The 25,205-nt window shown below is 39.8% G+C and overlaps 1 protein-coding gene across 1 annotated transcript in view; it reads left to right on the top strand.

Moving 5' to 3' along the window:
- The first annotated feature begins 263 nt into the window (after positions 1 to 263).
- The window catches only part of KLF8 (KLF transcription factor 8), a 301,584-nt gene continuing 276,642 nt past the window's right edge, over positions 264 to 25,205 (top strand). Inside the window, exons 1-3 of the mRNA XM_020284954.2 lie at positions 264 to 399; positions 730 to 835; positions 2,932 to 2,971. Of these exons, the coding sequence (XP_020140543.1) occupies positions 815 to 835; positions 2,932 to 2,971 (61 nt within the window). The 5' untranslated portion in view covers positions 264 to 399; positions 730 to 814. The remainder of the gene's footprint in view (positions 400 to 729; positions 836 to 2,931; positions 2,972 to 25,205) is intronic.

Below are 25,205 nucleotides of genomic sequence, written 5' to 3'. Positions count from 1 at the left end.
AGAAGACTTAGCATCCCGGGCCAGGCAGAACGGAGAAGCCCCAGGGACAGGAGAGCTGTTGTAGTCACTCCAGTTTAGATGACTGCACAGGAGTGGGGAGCGCCAAGGAGTGTCCTGCAGAAACTTTCTTGGAGATCTAGCAGCCTAGTGAACCACTTTTACCAGAAACAAAATAAAGAAGAAGAAGAAGAAAAAAAAAAGGCTGTGGGGTGTGGCAGGGCCTGGAAAGGCGGGGAGGAGTTTGGGTGGAGCCGAGTATTCAAGCTTGGGGTAAAAGGGGAGGGGAGGCCGCGACTACCAACTAACCTAGGCTTCCTAAACTCAGCTGAAAGGTTGGGGCATTGTTGGAAAGGCCTGGAGCCCAGTGATTCTGCCCGCCAGTCAAAGAGGGACGAGGACGTAAGCACAAGTTATGCCATGCAGCTTTAACGGGGTTGGTGATTGACAGAATGTGTAGCAGTGGATGGGGTGGAGCCGCTGGGTGGGGTCTGGGACTGGCAGCCGGGAGAAACCAAAAGGAAGAAAAAAGAAAACCATTGCCCCTGTTATCGCTAACGCAGGGCGGGGGAAGCTAGCCAGAAAGGAGGGAAAAGGAAGGTTTCAGATATCAACTCCGCTCCCACCCCTGGCTGTCTCTCATACCTTTCTGCCTTCCCTTGAGATAATTAAAATCGAGTGTAAACCGACCCTCGTTGGTACCCATTCCCTTCTAACTCTCCACTCAACTAGGTTTGTAGTCTGAGGGAGTGAGGACTCTCACCAGCTCAATCTCAGCCCCGCCCGATCTGCCCTGGCCCAGGGCTGGGAAGAGAAGATGCCTTCGGAGGCGCAGAAAGTAAGTCCCTTTCATTTTGCCTCTCCCCCCATCTGTCCTTTAGCCACACTTTCTGGGGTCTCCGCTGGGCGGCGAAGCAGCCACATTACAGGAGACTCTTTCAAGGAGGATCCCGAGGGAGGAGCCGGGTGGGGTAAGGACGTGAGGGAAGGGGAAGGAGGAAGGAGTGGTGCTTTAGAGCCGAGGGGAGCTGCTACCACCGGTGGGATAGGCTCAGTTTGATGGCTGTATGCTTTAGAGCCTCCATTTCCTGCCCTAGTATTAAAGCCTCAATTTCTTCTCTTTCCTGGCGTATTTTCTTTCTTTTTTTCCCCTCACTCCAGCATCCTTATCAGGTTGCTTGAAACCTCTGGCTGTGAGCTGGGAGGGCTCCATCTTGACTAGCTTCTTAAAGGGACAGTGCACTATTTCAACTGAGGAAAGTCCATACTTTGACTGGAAATTCAATTATGAGAAGGATGGCAATGTCTCTCCTTATTGTAACACTACGTGTATAGTGGAGGAAATTTGTGTGGACAGGACAGCTTATTTCCCTCAGACCAGCTTCCAGACTCACTTATAATATTCAGTTGATTCTTTGGAGATGCACCATGGGCAATGTTGCCAAGTTGCACATTAGTTAACTTCAGAGTCAATTGACTCTGCAGTTTAAGCTGAAGGAAGAAATTTCCATTTCCTGAGAGGTGCCGTGGCAGTGCAGATGTCTTGAAAAAATTAATTCATTCTACAGATTTATTGAATGCCATGTGCATTGCCTTTAGCTGATAATACTGCTGGGTGGTGTGTGTAAAATGTCAAGGCTTGGCAGAGTGTTGTCACTGACTCCTTTCTTAACTGATTGGTGGCCAGAGTTTCTTCCCAGGATACAAAGATCAAAGTTGAATTTGATTCCAGCATTTAACAAGCATTTGTCACATGAATGGCTTAATTGTTCACATTTATTGTCTTTCCCTCACTACCAGGCATCCATATGCTCAAACTTAAGTGATGAGGAGTTCCAGCTAGGAGAAATAGGAACTCAAGTCAAAATGGCATGCAAATAGAAAGGGTCAGGATGCTTTGATAGGAAAGCTAACCACCTTGGCTGGTCTGTCATTCCCATGTCCATATCTAGTCAGGGAGATTGTGCTGGGAATCATCATCTCCCTTTTGCTGTTAAATATAGAAGAGCTAGTGTGGTGGAGATTTGTTGGAAGGGGCCTATTTTAGGACCAGTGACATCTTTTCTATATTTGTCTCTCTTATGTTTCTGTATAGGGAGGGCAACAGGACTGTATGTTTCTGTATAGGGAGGGCAACTGGATGAAGCCTAATGAGATCCACAGGTCAAAGAGATGAAAATGTGTCGTTTGACGTTTTAGGGCTAGTATTTCACTCTGAAAGTTTCTGTTTGGTCAATGAGATGCCACAATTCCCAGTGGTCTGCAATTTTACTAGTTCAGCTGCCTCTGCTTTTAAATGCAAGGCACAGAACCCCTCCCTTCTTTAAAATGCTGAGTTTCATTGTATCCCTAGTGCCAACTCCCATCATGGGCATGTGTCCATTTCAGGTTTGTAGCCAACATTTAGCCAAAGCACGTTTCACCATCCCCTCTGTCCTCAATAGGTTTTCTGAACCTCAAAACATTGATATTTTGAATGGCCATATCATTGAGTCTGCTGGATTCAGATAAAAAAAAAAAGAAAGACTTGCTTAGGATTTTTTTTTCCTTAAGTCTCTGTCCTATATGCTCCTAAAAACAAAAGAAAACATGAATTAAACTGGAACACTCCTGGTTGCTTTTCATAGTGGGAGTGCAGACTTGTCATAGAGCCAAGAACCATTTGTACATGCCACACCCACTGAGCTTTGCTATCTACACCCTTTCCTGGAGGGCATGTAAGGAACTGGTTCCATAGCCAGCCCCCTGTATTTGGTATGCATGGAATATGTTAGGGGCTGCTGTGTTTCCATTTTTAACGTTTGATTGTCCCTTTGTGTTCATGTTGATTTGTTTTCTTTTGGGGAAGTTTCTAGTTGCAGGATATGGGAACTAGACAGAGCTTAGTTGTCTCAGCAACCCTTAGTTGCTGATATATGTTTATCCTCTTTCTAGGACAATGAAAAGTTTGTGAACCCAATAACAAGTACTCCAGGTAAGCAATAGAAAATCCTTCTCTGAGGGCTTTGAGTGGCTTTCCCAGAGCACTTTGAATTGTTTGCTGTCAATCATTCTGCTTCGTGAGATTGTGGAGAATTACCATCTATGTGGGAGCAAAAGGGTTTCATGAGGGATAATTGCAGAAAAAGGTACTTTAATTCTTCTCTCTCTTCGTATGTCTCTCCGTCAACCTGTGTTTTACTAGCAATAGTTTTGACCCCAAAATCTTCTTATGGAATGCCTAGACCTGGTGGATTAAGCTGTTCTTGCCTAGACTAGAACAGCTTAGATAGCTTATCCCTACATTTTCTTTGTTTTGAGTTCCTTCCTAATTCTTAGCCTTAAAGGGTAGAGATCTGTGTCAGAGAAAGATACCAACACAAAAGTGCATTGTGTTATGATAGTCACTCATTCATCATTAAATACATACTGAGAATTTACTCTGTACTATGGCTGCACTGGACTTTGGCAAAATATGCCCTCTTGGAGATTATATTCTAATGATACAGTGTTGTTGGAGGGAACAGACAATAAACAATAAAGATACATGTTGAGGTGGGAGAAAGGCTATAGGGCATGTAGAGCTGAGGAGAGCTATTTGACATAGGACAGTCAAGGACAGCTTTAATGTGGTGATATTTAAGAACATATCTGAATGAAGTGAGGGAGCCAGCCATGAGAACACCTGAGGGACAGAGAAGATAGCAAATGCAGAGACTTGGTGCATTCAAAGAATAGCAAGAAGGCTAGTAGTATCACTGGAGTGGAGAAGAGACTGACAGGATATGAGGTCAGTGAAGTAGAGGGGGCTAGATAATATAGGAACTTGTAAAGACTTTGGTTTTTATTCTAAATGAGATAGGAAGCTATTTTAAAGAAAATAAATAATCAATAATCATTTAAAATTCTATCCATTAAAAATGCTGAATGTTAAATTGTTTATCTTAATCAAGATGGTTTATATTTTTATGTTTTGGATACAATGCTTCTTTTAAAAAGCTTGGTAAACTTATTGATGAATTGTTCAGGTCAACTAATACAATTTAATTTCATACTATCCATTGTTTTATAACATATTTATCTGAAGAAGGTTTGAAACACATTTGAAACTACAGTTGACCCTTGAATAATGTAGGGGTTGGGGCACTTACCCCTGCATAATTGAAAATCTGTGTATAACTTTTGACTAAGTCCAAAACTACTGATAACCTGTTGAACACAAGCCTTACCAATCACATAAGGGCTGATAACTAGAACCTATTTAGAACTCAGGAAAATCAGCAAGTAAAAATCAAACAACCCTATCAAAAAGTGGGCCAAGACAATTAAAGAAACTTTTTAAAAGAAGACAGAATAATGCCTAAAAATCATATGAGAAAATGCTCAACATCCTTATTCATCAAGGAAATTCAAATCAAAACCGCAATGAGATATCTACAGAAAGAATGGCTTTTATCAAAAAATCCCAAAACAATAGATGTTGGTGTGGCTGTGGAGAGATAGGAACACTCCTACACTGCTCGTGGGACTGCAAACTGTTCAACCTCTGTGGAGAGCAATATGGAGACACTTAAAGTGATACAAGTAGGTCTACTCTTTGATCCAGTAATCCCACTACTGGGCATCTACCCAAAAAAACAAAGTACAATCTATAATAAAGACACCTGCACTTGAATGTTTATAGCAGCACAATTCACAATTGCAAAGATGTGGAAACAACCCAATTGCCCATCAGTACATGAGCGTATTAATAAAATGTGGTATATGTATACCATGGAGTACTATTCAGCTTTAAGAAACAATGGTGATATAGCAAATCTTGTATTTTCCTGGATAGAGCTGGAACCCATTCTACTAAGTGAAGTATCTCAAGAATGGAAAACCAAGCACCACATGTACTCACCAGCAAATTGGTATTAACAGATCAACACCTAAGTGGACATATAGGAATAACATTTATCAAGTGTTGGGCAGGTGGGAGGGGGAGGAGAGGATGGGTATATACAAACATAATGAGTGAGATGTGCAACGTTTGGGGGATGGTCACACTTGAAGCTCTGACTCCAGGGGGGAAGGGGGGCATGGACAATATATGTAACTTTAACATTTGTACCCCCATAATATGCTGAAAAAAGTCAATTAACCCATATTTTGTATGTTATATGTATTATATGCTGTATTAATACAATAAAGTAAGCTAGAAAAAAGAATGTTATTAAGAAAATCACAAGGAAGAGAAAATATACTTACTATTTATTAAGTGGAAGGAGATCATTATAAAGGTCCTCATCCTTGTTGTCTTCATGTTGAGTAGGCTGAGGAGAAGGAAGAAGAGGAAGGGTTGGTCTTGGTGTCTCAGGGGTGGTAAAGGTGAAAGAAAATCTATGTATAAAGTGGACCCATGCAGTTCAAACCTGTGTGTTTCAAGGGTCAACTGTATTTAAATACAAAAAGTCTCTTCAATGTACTTTAACAAAATATGTTACCCATAAATTTATTAGCACTAGAAAAATTCTTATCTTCTTTAAGAAAATATCACCAGATTTTGTAGCACTGTTTATCGTGAAATTATGAAAATAATTTTATTGGAAACTTTAAAAAAAAAAAAACACTTCAGTCCTGCCAGCACACATGATTTCTTTTAAGCTATTCACTGTTTCTTCCCAAGTATTCCCAATGGAAGGTGTAAGTTTAGACACCTGATTAGCTTCAGGGAACTCAGAAGGAGAGGAGAGTGAGAGGAAAGGGAGTTGTGAAAGAGAAAGAAAAGGCCAAAGAAATCCAAAGAGGAGAATGCAGTAAGAAAAAGAACAAGACACACAAATACAATATTTTAGCACCTCCATTTTGCACATTGAAAGTTCCACTAATCTTTGGACTTGAAATTTTCACTTGTCCTTGAAGCTCCCCTTTCGGGATAAGATAAGCGTGCATGTTGGATGTGTGTATTGAGGGAGACACATAATTCTCAGCCTTGGCCACGAACTGGTATCACCTGGGAATATTTAAAAAATACACCTTTCTCCATCCTCAGAGATTCTGATGTAACAGGTTGGAGTACAACCTGGAATAGGGTTTCTTTCTAAGAGTTCCATAGGTAATTCTAATTAAAGCTTGAGAATCACTGGCTTAGAGCTGGGGTTCCTAGAGTATTGTGCCTAGACTGGCATCATCAGCATCACCTGGGAGCCTTTTAGAAATGCAAATTTTCAGGCCTCGCTATACATATACTGATTCGGAATCTCTAGGGGGTGGACCCAAAATTCTGTATTTTTTTTTTCTACAACCTCTCCAGGTGCCTGGGAGGAACACTGAAGTTTCAGAATTACTACCTTAGAGGTTCAAAGTTCTCAATTTTGTTTCCATTACCAACATTCTTGGGGAACATAACAAACTCCTATTAGTAACAGAGGCTCACTATGCCACTGTAAAAGGTAGGGGAAGAATACACCTGCTTTCATCCCATATCAGAATCCCCATTACATTACTACTCCCTCACCTCGGAATTTACAATCACTGTGTTAGAGTATATATGGCTTTTTTTTTTTATTTCGGCATATTACGGGGGTACAGATTTTAAGGTTTCAATAAATGTCCATTTCCCCCCTCCCCCCAAAAGTCTGAGTCTCCATCATGACCATCCCCTAGATGGTGCACATCTCACTCATTATGTATGTATATACCCGCCCCCCTCCCCCCTCCCACCTGCCCAATACCCTATTACTGTAGCACCTATGTGTCCACTTGGGTGCTACTCAGTTAATACTAGTTTGCTGGAGAATATATCTGGTGCTTGTTTTTCCATTCTTGGGATACTTCACTTAGTAGTATGGGTTCCAGCTCTAACCAGGAAAATATAAGATGTGCTATATCACCATTGTTTCTTAGAGCTGAATAGTACTCCATGGGATACATATGCCACATTTTATTAATCCATTCTTGGATTGATGGGCACTTGGGCTGTTTCCACAGCCTTGCAATTATGAATTGTGCTGCTATAAACATTCGAGTGCAGGTGTCTTTTTTGTAGAGTGTCACTGGATCATTTGGGTAGATGCCCAGCAATGGGATTGATGGATCAAATGGTAGATTCACTTGTATCGCTTTAAGGTATCTCCATATTGCTTTCCACAGAGGTTGAACTAGTTTGCAGTCCCACCAGCAGTGTAGGAGTGTTCCTCTCTCTCCGCAACCACGCCAGCATTTATTGTTTGGAGATTTTTTGATAAAGGCCATTCTCACTGGGGTTAAGTGATATCTCATTGTGGTTTTGATTTGCATTTCCCTGATGATTAGAGATGTTGAGCATTTCTTCATATGTTTGTTGGCCATTCTTCTGTCTTCTTTAGAAAAATTTCTGTTCAAGTGCTTTGCCCACTTTTTAATGGGGTTATTTGATTTTTTCTTCCTAATTTTCGTGAGTTCTAAGTATATTCTAGTTATCAGTCCCTTATCGGATGCATAGGATGCAAAAATTTTCTCCCATTCTGTAGGTTGTCTGTTTACTTTCATGACTATTTCTTTGGCTGTGCAGAAGCTTTGTAGTTTGATCATGTCTCATTTATTTATTTTTGTTGCTGCTGTGATTGCCTTTGGGGACTTCTTCATAAACTCTTTGCCCAGGCCGATGTCTAGGAGAGTGTTTCCAACTTTTTCCTCTAGAGTTCTAATAGTTTCATACCTTAGGTTTAAGTCTGTTATCCAGTGTGAGTTGGTTTTTGTGAGAGGTGAAAGGTGTGGGTCCTGTTTTAGCCTTCTACAGGTAGCTATCCAGTTTTCCCAGCACCATTTATTGAAGAGGGATTCTTTTCCCCAGCGTATGTTTTTGTCTGCTTTGTAAAAGATTAGATGGCTATATGAGGATGCTTTTATATCAGTATTCTCACATCTGTTCAACTGGTCAATATTCCTATTTTTGTGCCAATACCATATTGTTTTAATTACTACAGCTTTGTAGTATAGTTTGATATCTGGCATATTAATGCCTCCCATTTTGTTTTTGTTGCCTAGAATTGCTCTTGATATTCGGGGTCTTCTTTAGTTCCATACGAAGCATAAAATTATTTTTTTTATATCTGTGAAGAATGCTGATGGGATTTTAATAGGTATTGCATTGAATCTGTAGATCAGTTTGGGTAGTATAGAAATTTTGATGATATTGAGTCTACCGATCCATGAGCATGGTATGGATTTCCATCAGTTTACATCCTCTGCTATTTCCTTCTTCAGTGTTTCATAGTTCTCCTGTAGAGGTCTTTTACGTCCTTGGTTAAGTATATTCCTAGGTACTTTAATTTCTTTGTTGCTATTGTGCAGGGAATTGAGTCTTTGATTTGGTTGTCAATTAGATTGTTGTTGGCGTACATGAATGCCTCTGATTTCTGTGCATTGATTTTGTATCCTGAGACTTTACTAAATTCATTGATCAGTTCCAGGAGTTTCTTGGTTGAATCCTTGGGGATTTCTAGATACAATATCATATCATCAGCAAACAGTGAAAGTTTGATCTCTTCTGCCCCTATTTGGATACCTTTGATTCCATTTTCCTGTCTCATTGCTGTAGCCAAGACTTCCAGCACTATGTTGAACAGAAGTGGAGATAGTGGGCAGCCATGTCTCGTTCCAGTTCTAAGTGGGAATGGTTTCAATTTTTCCCCATTCAGTATGATGTTGGCTATGGGTGTGTCATATATGGCTTGTATAATTTTTAGGTATGTCCCTTCTATGCCTATTTTCTTAAGTGTTCGTATCATGAAAGGGTGTTGAATTTTGTCAAAAGCTTTTTCTGCATCTATTGAAAGAATCATGTGGTCTTTGTTTTTTCTTCTGTTTATGTGGTGAATTGCATTTATAGATTTACGTATGTTGAACCATCCCTGCATACTTGGGATGAAGCCCACTTGGTCGTGGTGGATTATTGTTTTGATAAGTGTCTGGATTCGGTTAGGTAAGATTTTGTTGAAAATTGTTGCATCTATATTCATTAGGGTTATTGGTCTGTAGTTTTCTTTTTTGTTGCATCCTTTCCTGGTTTTGGTATCAGAGTAATATTCTCTTCGTAAAAGGTGTCGGGGAGGATTCCATTCTTCTCGAATTTGTGGAATAGATTCTGCAAGATAGGTACTTGTTCTTCTTTATAAGTGTAGTAAAATTCAGGTGTGAAGCCATCTGGACGGGGACTTTTCTTTTTAGGGAGATTTTTAATTGCTGTTTCTATTTCAGCTGTTGAGATTGGTCTGTTCAGGGAATCTATTTCTTCCTGGTTGAGCCTAGGGAGGCTGTGTGTTTCTAGAAATTTGTCCATTTCCTCCATATTTTCTAGTTTGTGTGTATAAAGATTTTTGTAGTATTCATAAATTGTATCTTGTATCTCTTTGGGATCAGTTGTGATATCTCCTTTTTTATTCCTGATGGAGCTTATTAGAGATTTCTCTTTTCTGCTTTTCGTTAGCTTAGCCAATGGTGTGTCAATTTTGTTTATTTTTTCAAAGAACCAACCTTTTGTTTTATTAATCTCCTGTATAGCTTCCCTGTTTTCAATTTCGTTTATTTCTGATTTGATCTTGTTGATTTCCCTTCTTCTGCTGGGTTTGGGGTTGGTCTGCTCTTCTTTTTCCAGCTCTGTGAGTCATTTCATTAGATTGTCTATTTGTGATCTTTTTGTCTTTTGGTTATAGGCATTTATGGAGATAAACTTTCCTCTCAGAGCTGCTTTAGCTGTGTCCCAGAGGAGTTGATAACTTGTCTCTCCATTGTCGTTTTCTTTATAGGACTTTTTTATTTCCGTCCTGATTTCTTCATTTACGAAGTAATCATTTAGTAGGAGGTTGTTTAATTTCCACGTTTTTGTGTAGAAATGTGAGTTTCTGTTAGGGTTGATTTCTAGTTTTATTCCACTGTGATCTGAGAAGGTACATGGTATGATTTCTATTTTTTTAAATTTCTTGAGATTTTCTTTGTGTCCTAGGATATGGTCAATCTTAGAGAATGTCCCGTGAGCTGATGAGAAGAACGTATATTCAGTGGATTTTGGGTAGAATTTTCTGTAGATGTCTGTCAGACCCAATTGTTGTAGAGTTTTGTTTAAGTCCATTATTTCTTTATTAATTTTCTGTTTGAAGGATCTGTCTCATGCCGTCAGTGGGGTGTTGAAATCTCTGGCGATTATGGAGTTGGTATTAATCCATTTGATTAGCTCCAGTAAGGTTTGCTTTATGAATATGGGTGCACCTAAGTTGGGTGCATATATATTTAAAATTGTTATCTCTTCTTGTTGGACTGTGCCCTTCACCATTATATAATGACCCTCTTTGTCTTTTACTACTTTTGTTGGTTTAAAAACTAAATTGTCTGAAATTAGAACTGCCACACCAGCCTTCTTTTTGCTTCTATTTGCTTGGCATATTGATCTCCACCCTTTTATTTTTAGTCTATATGCATCCTTGCAGGTTAGATGTGTTTCCTGAAGACAGCATATACTTGGCCTGTATTTTCTTATCCATTCAGCCAGCCTATGTCTCTTGAGTGGAGAGTTTAAGCCATTCACATTTATTGAGAGAACTGATAGTTAAGGTAGATTACTGATCATTCTGTTGCGTTGGATGTTGTTGCTATGATTTCTGTTTTGAGCCATTGTAATATCTGGCCTTTAATATCTTTAGGTTTTGGTTGTTTTTATATTCGTGGGTTATTATTATGATGTTCCGTGCATAACACAGTTTTAAGTATTTCTTGTAGGGCTGGTCTTGTCTTGGTGAATTCTCTGAAACTTTGCTTGTCTGAGAATGTTTTTATTTCTCCTTCGTATAAGAAGCTTAGTTTTGCAGGGAATGATATTCTAGGCTGGCCATTGTTTTGTTTCAAAAGAGTGAGAATGGGGCCCCAGTCTCTCCTTGCTTGTAAAGTCTCATTAGGAAAGTCTGGTGTTATTCAAATTGGCTTTCCCTTGTATGTCACTTGCTTCTTTTGTCTTACAGCTCTTAGAAGGGCCTCTTTAGTTGATATTTTGGTCAGTCTAATGACTGCATGGCGTGACGTCTTCCTGTTTGCATTGAATCTCCCAGGGGTCGTCTGAGCTTCTTGAACTTGTATATGGAGATTTTGAGCAAGGCCTGGGAAATTTTCCTCTATTATATCTTCAAACAGCTTGTCCAACCATTGAAGGTTGTCTTCTTCCCCTTCGGCTAACCCTATGACCCTCACATTAGGTTTCTTCACATAATCCCACAGCTCTTGTAGGCTTTGCTCTTTTCTCTTGTTTCTCTGCTCTATTTCTGTGACTGATTTATTTAATTGCAGGGTGTTATCTTCAAGCTTTGAGATTCTTTCTTCTGTTTCATCTACCCTGTTCTTGAGACTTTCCACTGTATTTTGTAGTTCCTTGAATTGATTCTTCATTTCTAGGAGTTCGGTTACACTTTTCTTCATTGTGTCTATTTCTTTTCCCATATCCTGGAGACTTTTTGTGGTTTCTTTGTGTTTGTTATTGAGTTGGTGTTGCAGCTGGGTGAGTGTTCTTATGATCCACATACGAAATTCCTCTTCTGTCATATTGGTTGCCTGATTTTGCTTGGTGTCCATTTCTAGGGGACTGGTGTTCCTCTTGTGTTGTGTTTTCCGTTTGTTTCTTCATATTTCCTGAGTTCTTTCACTGATTTCTTCCCATGTCGATCAGTTGTTGTTTCTTTCCTTAGGTTATTGTTTGGGTATTCACACACCTTGTTTAGTTTCTGAGGCCTTAGGTGGTGTCTGTGGGCGAAATTGGACCACTCCCTGTTTATTGAGTCAGTAGGTTCCGTGGAAAGGCTGTGCAAGATGCCGTCCCTGTCAGTAGGTGGCGTTTGCTTGGAGGAACAGGCTATGCTGTTGATTTTGTGTCCTGTTATCAGCTCTCGTTCTGGGCGGAGCTGGGTTGGGTAAGCCTGCCTTCAGGCCATTAGCAGGGGTCAAAGTTCTGCTCTCTGCTTTCAGGGAATGCTGTCAGGGCTGGGCTAGAATGGTCCTGCTCAGCCATAAAGTCTGTGTGTGGGGGTGGGGCTTTCTGAGACCCGCAGTCTGGAGCGGGCCTCGCTTCTTTCCATCCTCCCCAACTCCGCAGCTACTCCTGGGCCTCTGCCAGCAGGCCAGACCACAAGCCACCAGGCCTCCCGGGACTGTGATGCTGGCGGGGATGTTCCCTGCACAGGAACGCCACCTGGGTTGGGTCCACGGCCTCCTCCTGGGAGGAGAGTTGCCCTCTAGGACGCCGATCCAACCCTGGAGGCACACACACCTCAGTAGGCTGTTCACGTATAACCCTTCTGTGCCCCAGGCAATGCTAGCCCTCGGTGCATGGGATCTGGTCTGCAGGTCTGACCTTTGGGTCCCAGAGTTCAAACTGTATCCCCACCAGGGAGAGGATTTCCCGTCCCAATTCACCCACAGGGAGCCCAAGCTGGGTCTATGTCTCTCAGCCTCTGAGTCAGCACCGTTCTCCCGGGAATACGGTGCCAGTAGCACCTGGGAGGGCGGGCGGGTAGGGAGCTCACAGTCTGAGTTCCCCTGAGTCAGGTGTAGGGTCCCAAATGGGAAGGTCCCGTTCCCTGGAGGTGCCTCTGGCTGGTGGCTGTATTGTCTCTCTGGGCAGCTGTGGGTAGGGTCGGTGGAGGGGAGGAGGAAGCAATATGGCGCCTGCCGCGCAGCTCGAGTCTGTGCACACGGAGGTGCCCGGAGGAAGTTGGGAACCTGGTGCCACGTCTGCTACAGGGTCACTGTTGGCAGGCGGCAGCGGTCTCTGGGCTGGTGTCCGCAGGTCTGTCCACCCGCTGGGGAGCCCACCAGCAGTCCCGAATGCAGGGGAGGGGAAACAGCAAATTGACCTACCCTTGCCGCTGGTCTCCGGGCTGCTCCGGTGGTCTCCGGCTTTTTAAATTTTATGCATCATATCATTAATCCTCAATACACTTAATTTCAGAACTCTTTCATACATCATTGTATTTCATCCTCACAATATCCCTGTAAAGTAGGCAGTATTATCATTTCTATTTTACAGAAGAGAAAACTGAGGTCCAGGAAAGAAAGTAAATTACCTTACCAAGGTCATACAGCTAGTAAGAGTAAGAGATCCATTCTCTGCTATACCTTCTGAGAAGTTAGTTGTTCCGTCAGTTAGCTTCTTTCTTTCCTATCTTCTTAAATTTCTTCTTCTTCTTTGATTCTTCCACTTACCCAACCCTATCCACCTCATCTAGCTAATATTTATTGAAGATCTACTCTGTGCCAGGCTCTCTATTGAGCACTTTACATGTATCAATGCATATAATATTTACAATAGTCCTATGAGGCAGGAACTATTATTTTCCTTATTGTTCAGTTAAGGCAACTGTGGCACAGAAAAATCAAACAACTTGCCCAAACTTACACAGCTAGTAAGTGGTAGAGCTGAGATTTGAACTCAAGTCTACAAAGTCTGTGGCTTAAATATTATGTTGTACTGCCTAATCTTGAGCTTGCAAACACGTTCTTTCCCTGATCTAAATCAATCTTTGTTTGACAATGCTCACTCAAATTACCTTCCCATTTTTCTGCAGTTTCCATTTAAATCATTACTGAAACTGCTCTTGCCAAAGTTACCTAAAGATCTGTCATGTTCAGCACTCTCTCTTTTTGTCTTCAACCTACTTGACTCTCTACTACATTCAAGGCTATTGGCCACTTTTTCCTTCTTTAACCCTTGCCTTCCTTGTTGTCCATGACAATACTCTCTGTTGGATTTCCACCTATGTCTCTTATTGAACTTTTATTCTCCTCTCTTGTCACTCTATAATGCTTATTTGGGTTATCTTGCCCACTTAAGAGTTTCAACTACCATTTATATGCTGATGACTGCCTCCCTGATGCAAATCTGCATCCTCAGAGTGAATGTTTTTCCTGAGTCTAGGCCATCTATTCATTAACTGAACATCTCAAATTAACACCTCATACGTAATATGTCTAGAACTCTTAATATGTCATCAAATTCTTGACTTCCATTTCTATCCCCTGATCAATAGTGACCTAATCAACCAACCTAAAAACCTGCAATCATCTATGACTCTTCTTTTTTCCTTACCTTCTAGATTCTGCTCCTTGAATCTTTGTATCTTTTCCATCCCTATTTGTAGTGTCTTTGCTTAATTTTTCATTGTGTTTGACCTGGCCTATTAAAATAGCTATTTTATTGTTCTCTGTGCCTCCAATCTCTATGGCCTTTGTTATGAGTAGAATTGTGTCCTCCAAAATATGTTGGAGTCTTAACTCGTGGTACCTCAGAATGTGACCATATTTGGAAATAGGGTCTTTACAGAGGTAATAAAGTTAAAATGAGGTCATTAGGATAGGCCCTAATTCAGTATGACTGGTGTCCTTATAAAAAAGAGAAATTTGGACATTGAGACAGACTTGCATGGTGTGAATATGATGTGAAGACACATGGGGAGAAGGCAACCATCTGCCAGACAAGGAGAGGCCTAGAACAGATCCTTCCTATGCAGTCTCAGAAGGAACTAACCCTACCAACACTTTGATATCAAACTTCAAGCCTACAGAACTGTGTGAGGCAATACATTTCCATTGTTTAAGCCGCACAGTTTGTGATACTTTGTCATAATGTAGGAAATTAATACAGACTCCAGAGTGGAGGAGAAAGGATGTTCTAGGCAGGAAGAACCTTATAACCAAAGGCAGGTAATGAGCGTTAACATAATGTGGGTTGGAGAGGGACAGGGTAGGGTTAGAGAAGGTGTGAGTTTTGAGGACTCTTTCCTGTGGTTGGTAATACATGCAGGGCAAAACCACCTGTTGGAGAATAAGCAAGGTTAAAATTCTTTCTCCATGATGTCTCTGGGAAACAGCTAAGTTCCAAAGAATATTATCTAGCTAATATCTCCTGATGCTGAGATGGCCTATATTTTGTTCCTTAAAAAGCTGGACTTTCTAATATTAGGTTGGTGCAAAAGTAATCGTAGTTTTGGTCTGTGAATTTTAAATCATTATAACTAGGCTTAAACTCATCATTATTGTTAATAGTTCCCTGAGCTAGGGGAATTTTTGCTGGTCAGTGATGACATGGTATATATGTAATGGCACAGAGAAGATGGAAAGGGGTTCAAAGTGTTTTTTTGGTACAATAATAATTTGAATATGATCTGCAGGTTTGGTTTAATTAAACCTGACATGTATTAACCATGTCCACTCATATAATGCAGATGGTTTTGAAAGCAATATTCAGTCACTCATCTCATTCATTCATTCAACATGAATGGCTTGAGAGCCTTCTGTGTGTCTAGCTCTGTGCTACAGCCTGGGAATGCAAAAATGTAAGACCTCATCTTGCCCAGGAGCTCAGCTGGGAGATGGACAAAACTATAGCTAACCTCTAGGATTTCTTGTGCACCTAATATATTCCATGGACCATGGTAAGTCCTTCACATGCATCTCAATTAAATTTACAATAGTTATATCGATTTTTAGGTAAGGCCACTGAGGGTTAGAGAAAAGTTGAGTCAACTTAAGGAGGAGAGTATTGGCAAACTTGCCAAGTGAGAAACTCATTAATATGAACAGGTAGAATGTTTTTGACACTATTGGTTAGAGGGTCAGAGAAGACTTGCTAGAGGAGGTGATGTTTGAGTCTTGAAGGATAAATTGGAATTTTCAAGGTATGCAAGTTGAGAAAGAAAAGGCATTGCAGATAGAAGGAACATCATGTGTAAATGAATGGAGGTACCAGAGATATGATGTGTTCAAAAAATAGTGTTTGATTATGGCTAGTGCATAAGTTGGTGGCAGGAAACAAAGAGTAGAGAGGTAGGCAGAATCCAGGATGCAGCCATAAAGAAAAAAAAGTCTCCATTTTTTTTTTTATAGGCACAGTATTAGGAGCACTTTCTCTAAAAGCTGTTCTTTACTTTTCAACATTTTAGGGATTGCATAAACAGATATTTTCAGTGCTAAATAGAGAAATTAGAGGGACCTTTGACACTGAGGGTCAATAAAAAGAGACCAGAAAAATTACTGGAGCCAGAAGGGGGACAGAAACCTTAGGACTGAAAAGTCATTGCAGGTCGAGGACAAGGGATGAGACTGGTACTTTATGGGAGTCCACACTGGTAGAAATGGTTACTAGTCAGAGTAGTCAAAGCAATAATAATAATAATATTAATAACTCAATAATAAATGTGCCAGGTACTACTCTAAGCATTGAATTTATTATCCCCATTTCATAATTGGTATAACTCTAGCACTCCAAAACTCTGAAAAAAGAAATGGGAAAAACTCTGCTAATAATTGGCAGAACTTGAATTAGAAGTTAAATAGTTTGGCTCCACAATCCACATTTTTAATCATTATGAAATGTTTGCCTAATCAGCAAGATCAAAAAGGAAACAGAATCAAGGTGGGTCATTAATTCTGGGTCCTGCCAGCAGTGTAATGCCCTGCACAAATGGGTACATATGAAAAAGATAAAAATAGATGAAAGATCTAAGAAGTAAGGAAGCAGCAGGTAAGACAGACATCTTACTGACAGAGGTCATAATTCAAGGGCCAGAAACCACATTCAGGACACAGATGTACTTTGTCTTGAAACATGTTTTTCTAAAATATGAATTTATTGCCAGTGTATAAAAGATGAAAGAATTCACATAAAATGTTTGCAGCTTTCTTGAAAAACTTGAAATGTATGGCATCACTTAGCCTATATGGCTTCACTGTGATAATCACAAGGATCTGAACAGCAGCTACCCCTTTGGACATTTTATTTATTCATTAATATCCTTTGGTTGCAAAGGGCAGAAACCAGATGAAGCTAGCTTAAACTCAAGAGCAATGTAACTGGATATTAGGAATCGACTGGGTTTTGGAAATGGAAAGTTTTTGGAAACCCAAGGAAGTTTACTTTCTGTGTCTTGTATATGCTTCCCTCTGGATATATCTGCTGATTGCTTCTCTCTTAGTAAATTAAAGTACATAGTGGGCAAGAAATAGCTCCCTCATCTCTTGAGTTCATATATTAGTTCATATTATAGTTCATATTATAGTTCAGCCATACGAAAATGTACTGGCTTTCTTCATTCCAATTCTCAAGATGCAAGGAACTGGACAGATAGACCTGGCTTGAGTCAGCTGTTTATTCCTGCATAAACCAGCTCTGGCCAAGAAGCTAGGGTTATGTAATATAAGCTAGGACCCACCTTTGGTAATCAGAATAGAGTGATAAGAGGATCATTATGCATAGAGCAGACACTTCCAAATGTGTCCCCTGTACCAAACATTATTTTGGCCATACCTACTTTGCATTAACTTCTTGTCTTCTCTTAGAGGTTCCTCAAGCCATTACAGATCTAACCTATCTGATGTGCTTGCCAGGTTAAGCCCTGCTATTTTGGGAGTATGTAGTGAACTCTATATATGTCCCTAGTGGCCTGGTCCTTTCCTATGGTGAATCTGTTGCTATTGCTGTTTAAAGCAACTTGAGGCCAAAATTGTCAATAACACTCTTCTCCAACTTTCTCTTAGCACTTTCAAGTCCACAAGGCTTCCTTCAGTGGATTAAAATTATCTTATCAATCATCATAATGGCCAAAAGGCCAGTGAGTAGGGCTTGGTGAATGCATTCTTAAAGGGGTAACAGCCCTGGATGAAAAAGGGAGAAGTCTTGAGGAAAGTAGTTCACGGTGATGTGCCCAGGACTGGAGAATTGGGAATTGCATTCACAAATGTAATGGCTGGGATTTCCAACTAGACAGGGTGACAGTGATTAGTAAATGTTAGTAAATGTGTTTATCCTTTGTGGGTTCCATTGACTCCCAGGCTCTTTCCAAGATTTGTGCTTCCTAGCTGAGGCTATGGACACTTCTTGTTTCAATTATGTTTTTCAATGACTCTGAAGTTCCCTTCCTGACATTCCTTAATAGAGTAGCAATTGATATTTTAAGGATTCTGCTCTCAGCCAAATTTCCTTTTAGGTATTGAGGTTGGGGTGCGGCGATTGCTAAACCTAGAGGATGTTGAGAGAGAAGCTGTTGTTATTCCCCAAAGCACCAAAGTAAGCTTCTTTGAAGAAACTGTCCTGTCTTAAGTTCCTGGGATAGATCCCTTCCAAAAGAATCCAACTCTCTGCTCAAGTCTTGCTGTTTCTTCTGGAATTTGCTTTGCTTTTTATAAATAGAATAGAATTATCCTGACTTTTTAAAGCTAAGAGTTACTTATTGTCAGAATGAGAATCTACATTCTTTAAAATGAAGTGGGGAGAACCCCAGGGCCAAAACCAAGCAACTTCCTAGCACAAGGGATTTTACTTGGAATATTTGAAATCTGGACAAATGTTGGTGTACTTTCACTTTCCTCTTTGATGAAGTCAGTTTAAGTTGCAATAAATCGAATATGGATTCATTACTTTGAATCCTCTGTTTCCTTCCTCCAGTCCTTTAGTTAGCAAGTTACAATAGTATTTATTATAAATAGCAATAATAGTTAATATTTATTGAGCAATTACTACGTACAAAACATTATTCTACATTTTTCACAGTATCTGTCTGGTAAAATTGTTAAGATGATTATATAAAACATAAAAAGTACCTAGCATACAATGGTCAGTCAATGAATTGTAGTATTCATATATTCACTATTTCCCGTCCTATTCCTTCTCCCTTAAAACATACTTGGATCAGGCCTACTATACGTATATACTTTCTAATTTCAGAGATGACATCTTGGCTGCTCTACCATCTTTTCATCCAATCCTGAACTAACAGTTTTCAGACTTTTCCATATCTCTCATGTCTCCTTCATACCTACTTCTAACTTTGGCCTCCTAATTTGCTGATGAAATCATACAAATTCCCTCATTTCTCCTTCATGTCACCAAGTTCCCTCAAGTCTCCTTCATGACTTCACTTCAGTACTGCTCAAACTTTAATGCATATAAATCACCTGCAGATCTGGTTACAACTGCAGATTCTGAGTCAGAAGGTCTGGGGTGGGACCTGAGAAGATTGTAATTTCTAGTGTTTCTGAGTGATGCAAGTACTGCTGGATGGATCACATGTCATGTAGCAAGGAACTAAGGAAGATAAAAGTTCATTAACTCCCTTTTTCCCCACAGAAGAGGCAATTGAGACTTAAAAATGTTAAATAAATTTTCTCAAGGTCACACAGCTAGTAAATGGTAAAGTACAAACATGAACCCAGCCCCTGATTCTCATGTACCCTCTACTTCTATAGATCTTTCTTTTTTTTTTATTTTGGCATATTATGGGGGTACAGATTTTAAGGTTTCAATAAATGCCCATTTCCCCCCTCCCCCCAAAAGTCTGAGTCTCCATCATGACCATCCCCCAGATGGTGCACATCTCACTCATTATGTATGTATATACCCGGCCCCCTCCCCCCTCCCACCTGCCCAATACCCTATTACTGTAGCACCTATGTGTCCACTTAGGTGCTACTCAGTTAATACCAGTTTGCTGGAGAACATATCCGGTGCTTGTTTTTCCATTCTTGGGATACTTCACTTAGTAGTATGGGTTCCAGCTCTAACCAGGAAAATAAAAGATGTGCTATATCACCATTGTTTCTTAGAGCTGAATAGTACTCCATAATATACATATACCACATTTTATTAATCCATTCTTGGATTGATGGGCACTTGGGCTGTTTCCACAGCCTTGCAATTATGAATTGTGCTGCTATAAACATTCGAGTGCAGGTGTCTTTTTTGTAGAGTGTCACTGGATCATTTGGGTAGATGCCCAGCAATGGGATTGCTGGATCAAATGGTAGATTCACTTGTATCGCTTTAAGGTATCTCCATATTGCTTTCCACAGAGGTTGAACTAGTTTGCAGTCCCACCAGCAGTGTAGGAGTGTTCCTCTCTCTCCGCAACCACGCCAGCATTTATTGTTTGGAGATTTTTTGATAAAGGCCATTCTCACTGGGGTTAAGTGATAGCTCATTGTGGTTTTGATTTGCATTTCCCTGATGATTAGAGATGTTGAGCATTTCTTCATATGTTTGTTGGCCATTCTTCTGTCTTCTTTAGAAAAATTTCTGTTCAAGTCCTTTGCCCACTTTTTAATGGGGTTATTTGATTTTTTCTTCCTAATTTTCGTGAGTTCTAAGTATATTCTAGTTATCAGTCCCTTATCGGATGCATAGGATGCAAAAATTTTCTCCCATTCTGTAGGTTGTCTGTTTACTTTCATGACTATTTCTTTGGCTGTGCAGAAGCTTTGTAGTTTGATCATGTCCCATTTATTTATTTTTGTAGCTGCTGTGATTGCCTTTGGGGACTTCTTCATAAACTCTTTGCCCAGGCCAATGTTTGGAGAGTGTTTCCAACTTTTTCCACTAGAATTCTAATAGTTTCATATCTTAGGTTTAAGTCTGTTATCCAGCGTGAGTTGGTTTTTGTGAGAGGTGAAAGGTGTGGGTCCTGTTTTAGCCTTCTACAGGTGGCTATCCAGTTTTCCCAGCACCATTTATTGAAGAGATATTCTTTTCCCCAGCGTATGTTTTTGTCTGCTTTGTCAAAGATTAGATGGCTATATGAGGATGGTTTTATATCAGGATTCTCACATCTGTTCCACTGGTCAATATTCCTGTTTTTGTGTCAATACCATATCGTTTTCATTACTACAGCTTTGTAGTATAGTTTGATATCTGGCATATTAATGCCTCCCATTTTGTTTTTGTTGCCTAGAATTGCTCTTGATATTCGGGGTCTTCTTTGGTTCCATAGGAAGCGTAAAATTATTTTTTCTATATCTGTGACGAATGCTGATGGGATTTTAATAGGTATTGCATTGAATCTGTAGATCAGTTTGGGTAGTATAGACATTTTGATGATATTGATTCTGCCGATCCACGAGCATGGTATGGATTTCCATCTGTTTACATCCTCTGCTATTTCCTTCCTCAGTGTTTCATAGTTCTCCCTGTTGAGGTCTTTTACATCCTTGGTTAAGTAAATTCCTAGGTACTTTAATTTCTTTGTTGCTGTTGTGAAGGGAATTGAGTCTTTGATTTGGTTCTCACTTAGATTTTCGTTGGGGTATATGAATGCCTGTGATTTATGTGTATTGATTTTGTATCCTGAGACTTTACTAAATTCATTGATCAGTTCCAGGAGTTTCTTGGTTGAATCCTTGGGGTTTTCTAGATACAATATCATATCATCAGCAAACAGTGAAAGTTTGATCTCTTCTGCCCCTATTTGGATACTTTGATTCCATTTTCCTGTCTGATTGCTGTAGCCAAGACTTCCAGCACTATGTTGAACAGAAGTGGAGATAGTAGGCAGCCTTGTCTGGTTCCAGTTCTAAGTGGGAATGATTTCAATTTTTCCGCATTCAGTATGATGTTGGCTACGGGTGTGTCATATATGGCTTGTATAATTTTTAGGTATGTCCCTTCTATGCCTATTTTCTTAAGTGTTCGTATCATGAAAGGGTGTTGAATTTTGTCAAAAGCTTTTTCTGCATCTATTGAAAGAATCATGTGGTCTTTGTTTTTGCTTCTGTTCATGTGGTGAATTGCATTTATAGATTTACGTATGTTGAACCATCCCTGCATCCCTGGGATGAAGCCCACTTGGTCGTGGTGGATTATTTTTTTGATAAGTATCTGGATTCGGTTAGCTAAGATTTTGTTGAAAATTTTTGCATCTATATTCATTAGGGATATTGGTCTGTAGTTTTCTTTTTTTGTTGCATCCTCTCCTGGTTTTGGTATCAGAGTAATATTCATTTCATAAAAGGTGTCGGGGAGGTTTCCGTTCTTCTTGATGTTGTGAAATAGTTTCTGCAAGATAGGTACTAGTTCTTCTTTGTAAGTGTGGTAAAATTCGGGTGAGAAGCCATCTGGACCGGGACTTTTCTTTCTAGGGAGATTTTTTTTTTTAATTTTTTTTTATTATGGCATATTATGGGGGTACAGATTTTAAGGTTTCAATAAATGCCCATTTCCCCCCTCCCCCCAAAAGTCTGAGTCTCCATCATGACCATCCCCCAGATGGTGCACATCTTGCTCATTATGTATGTATATACCCGCCCCCCTCCCCCCTCCCACCTGCCCAATACGCTATTACTGTAGTACCTATGTGTCCACTTAGGTGCTACTCAGTTAATACCAGTTTGCTGGAGAATATATCTGGTGCTTGTTTTTCCATTCTTGGGATACTTCACTTAGTAGTATGGGTTCCAGCTCTAACCAGGAAAATATAAGATGTGCTATATCACCATTGTTTCTTAGAGCTGAATAGTACTCCATGGTATACATATACCACATTTTATTAATCCATTCTTGGATTGATGGGCACTTGGGCTGTTTCCACAGCCTTGCAATTATGAATTGTGCTGCTATAAACATTCGAGTGCAGGTGTCTTTTTTGTAGAGTGTCACTGGATCATTTGGGTAGATGCCCAGCAATGGGATTGATGGATCAAATGGTAGATTCACTTGTATCGCTTTAAGGTATCTCCATATTGCTTTCCACAGAGGTTGAACTAGTTTGCAGTCCCACCAGCAGTGTAGGAGCGTTCCTGTCTCTCCGCAACCACGCCAGCATTTATTGTTTGGAGATTTTTTGATAAAGGCCATTCTCACTGGGGTTAAGTGATAGCTCATTGTGGTTTTGATTTGCATTTCCCTGATGATTAGAGATGTTGAGCATTTCTTCATATGTTTGTTGGCCCTTCTTCTGTCTTCTTTAGATAAATTTCTGTTCAAGTCCTTTGCCCACTTTTTAATGGGGTTATTTGATTTTTTCTTCCTAATTTTCATGAGTTCTAAGTATATTCTAGTTATCAGTCCCTTATCGGATGCATAGGATGCAAAAATTTTCTCCCATTCTGTAGGTTGTCTGTTTACTTTCATGACTATTTCTTTGGCTATGCAGAAGCTTTGTAGTTTAATCATGTCCCATTTATTTATTTTTGTTGCTGCTGTGATTGCCTTTGGGGACTTCTTCATAAACTCTTTGCCCAGGCCGATGTCTACAGTGTTTCCAAATATTTCCTCTAGAGTTCTAATAGTTTCATATCTTAGGTTTAAGTCTGTTATCCAGCGTGAGTTGGTTTTTGTGAGAGGTGAAAGGTGTGGGTCCTGTTTTAGCCTTCTACAGGTGGCTATCCAGTTTTCCCAGCACCATTTATTGAAGAGATATTCTTTTCCCCAGCGTATATTTTTGTCTGCTTTGTCAAAGATTAGATGGCTATATGAGGATGGTTTTATATCAGGATTCTCAGATCTGTTCCACTGGTCAATATTCCTGTTTTTGTGCCAATACCATATTGTTTTAAATACTACAGCTTTGTAGTATAGTTTGATATCTGGCATATTAATGCCTCCCATTTTGTTTTTGTTGCCTAGGAGTGATTTTGATATTCGGGGTCTTCTTTGGTTCCATACGAAGCGTAAAATTATTTTTTCTATATCTGTGACGAATGCTGATGGGATTTTAATAGGTATTGCATTGAATCTGTAGATCAGTTTGGGTAGTATAGACATTTTGATGATATTGAGTCTGCCGATCAACGAGCATGGTATGGATTTCCATCTGTTTACATCCTCTGCTATTTCCTTCCTCAGTGTTTCATAGTTCTCCCTGTAGAGGTCTTTTACCTCTTTGGTTAAATATATTCCTAGGTACTTTAATTTCTTTGTTGCTATTGTGAAGGGAATTGAGTCTTTGATTTGGTTCTCAATTAGATTGTTGTTGGCGTATATGAATGCCTGTGATTTATGTGTATTGATGTTGTATCCTGAGACTTTACTAAATTCATTGATCAGTTCCAGGAGTTTCTTGGTTGAATCCTTGGGGTTTTCTAGATACAATATCATATCATCAGCAAACAGTGAAAGTTTGATCTCTTCTGCCCCTATTTGGATACCTTTGATTCCATTTTCCTGTCTGATTGCTGTAGCCAAGACTTCCAGCACTATGTTGAACAGAAGTGGAGATAGTGGGCAGCCTTGTCTGGTTCCAGTTCTAAGTGGGAATGATTTCAATTTTTCCGCATTCAGTATGATGTTGGCTACGGGTGTGTCATATATGGCTTGTATAATTTTTAGGTATGTCCCTTCTATGCCTATTTTCTTAAGTGTTCGTATCATGAAAGGGTGTTGAATTTTGTCAAAAGCTTTTTCTGCATCTATTGAAAGAATCATGTGGTCTTTGTTTTTGCTTCTGTTTATGTGGTGAATTGCATTTATAGATTTACGTATGTTGAACCATCCCTGCATCCCTGGGATGAAGCCCACTTGGTCGTGGTGGATTATTGTTTTGATAAGTGTCTGGATTCGGTTAGCTAAGATTTTGTTGAAAATTTTTGCATCTATATTCATTAGGGATATTGGTCTGTAGTTTTCTTTTTTTGTTGCATCCTTTCCTGGTTTTGGTACCAGAGTAATATTCACTTCATAAAAGGTGTCGGGGAGGTTTCCGTTCTTCTCAATGTTGTGGAATAGTTTCTGCAAGATAGGTACTAGTTCTTCTTTGTAAGTGTGGTAAAATTCAGGTGTGAAGCCATCTGGACCGGGACTTTTCTTTTTAGGGAGATTTTTAATTGCTGTTTCTATTTCAGCTGTTGAGATTGGTCTGTTCAGGGAGTCTATTTCTTCCTGGTTAAGCCTAGGGAGGCTGTGTGTTTCTAGAAATTTGTCCATTTCCTCCACATTTTCCAGTTTGTGTGCATAAAGGTTTTTGTAGTATTCATAAATTGTATCTTGTATCTCTTTGGGATCAGTTGTGATATCTTCTTTTTTATTCCTGATGGAGCTTATTAGAATTTCTCTTTTCTGCTTTTCGTTAGCTTAGCCAATAGTGTGTCAATTTTGTTTATTTTATCAAAGAACCAACCTTTTGTTTTATTAATCTCCTGTATAGCTTTCCTGTTTTCAATTTCGTTTAGTTCTGATTTGATCTTGTTGATTTCACTTCTTCTGCTGGGTTTGGGGTTGGTCTGTTCTTCTTTTTCCAGCTCTTTGAGTCGTTTCATTAGATTGTCTATTTGTGATCTTCTTGTCTTTTGGTTATAGGCATTTATGGAGATAAACTTTCCTCTCAGAACTGCTTTAGCTGTGTCCCAGAGGAGTTGATAACTTGTCTCTCCATTGTCGTTTTCTTCATAGAACTTTTTTTATCCGTCTTGATTTCTTCATTTACGAAGTAATCATTTAGTAGGAGGTTGTTTAGTTTCCACGTTTTTGT

Source organism: Microcebus murinus, unplaced genomic scaffold, assembly GCF_040939455.1.
Source record: "Microcebus murinus isolate Inina unplaced genomic scaffold, M.murinus_Inina_mat1.0 scaf001_hap2_Mmur4.0, whole genome shotgun sequence".
In the NCBI taxonomy this organism is placed as follows: domain Eukaryota; kingdom Metazoa; phylum Chordata; class Mammalia; order Primates; family Cheirogaleidae; genus Microcebus; species Microcebus murinus.
Note: the sequence above shows the minus strand (reverse complement) of the source record. Positions and strands in the feature narration are given on the sequence as shown.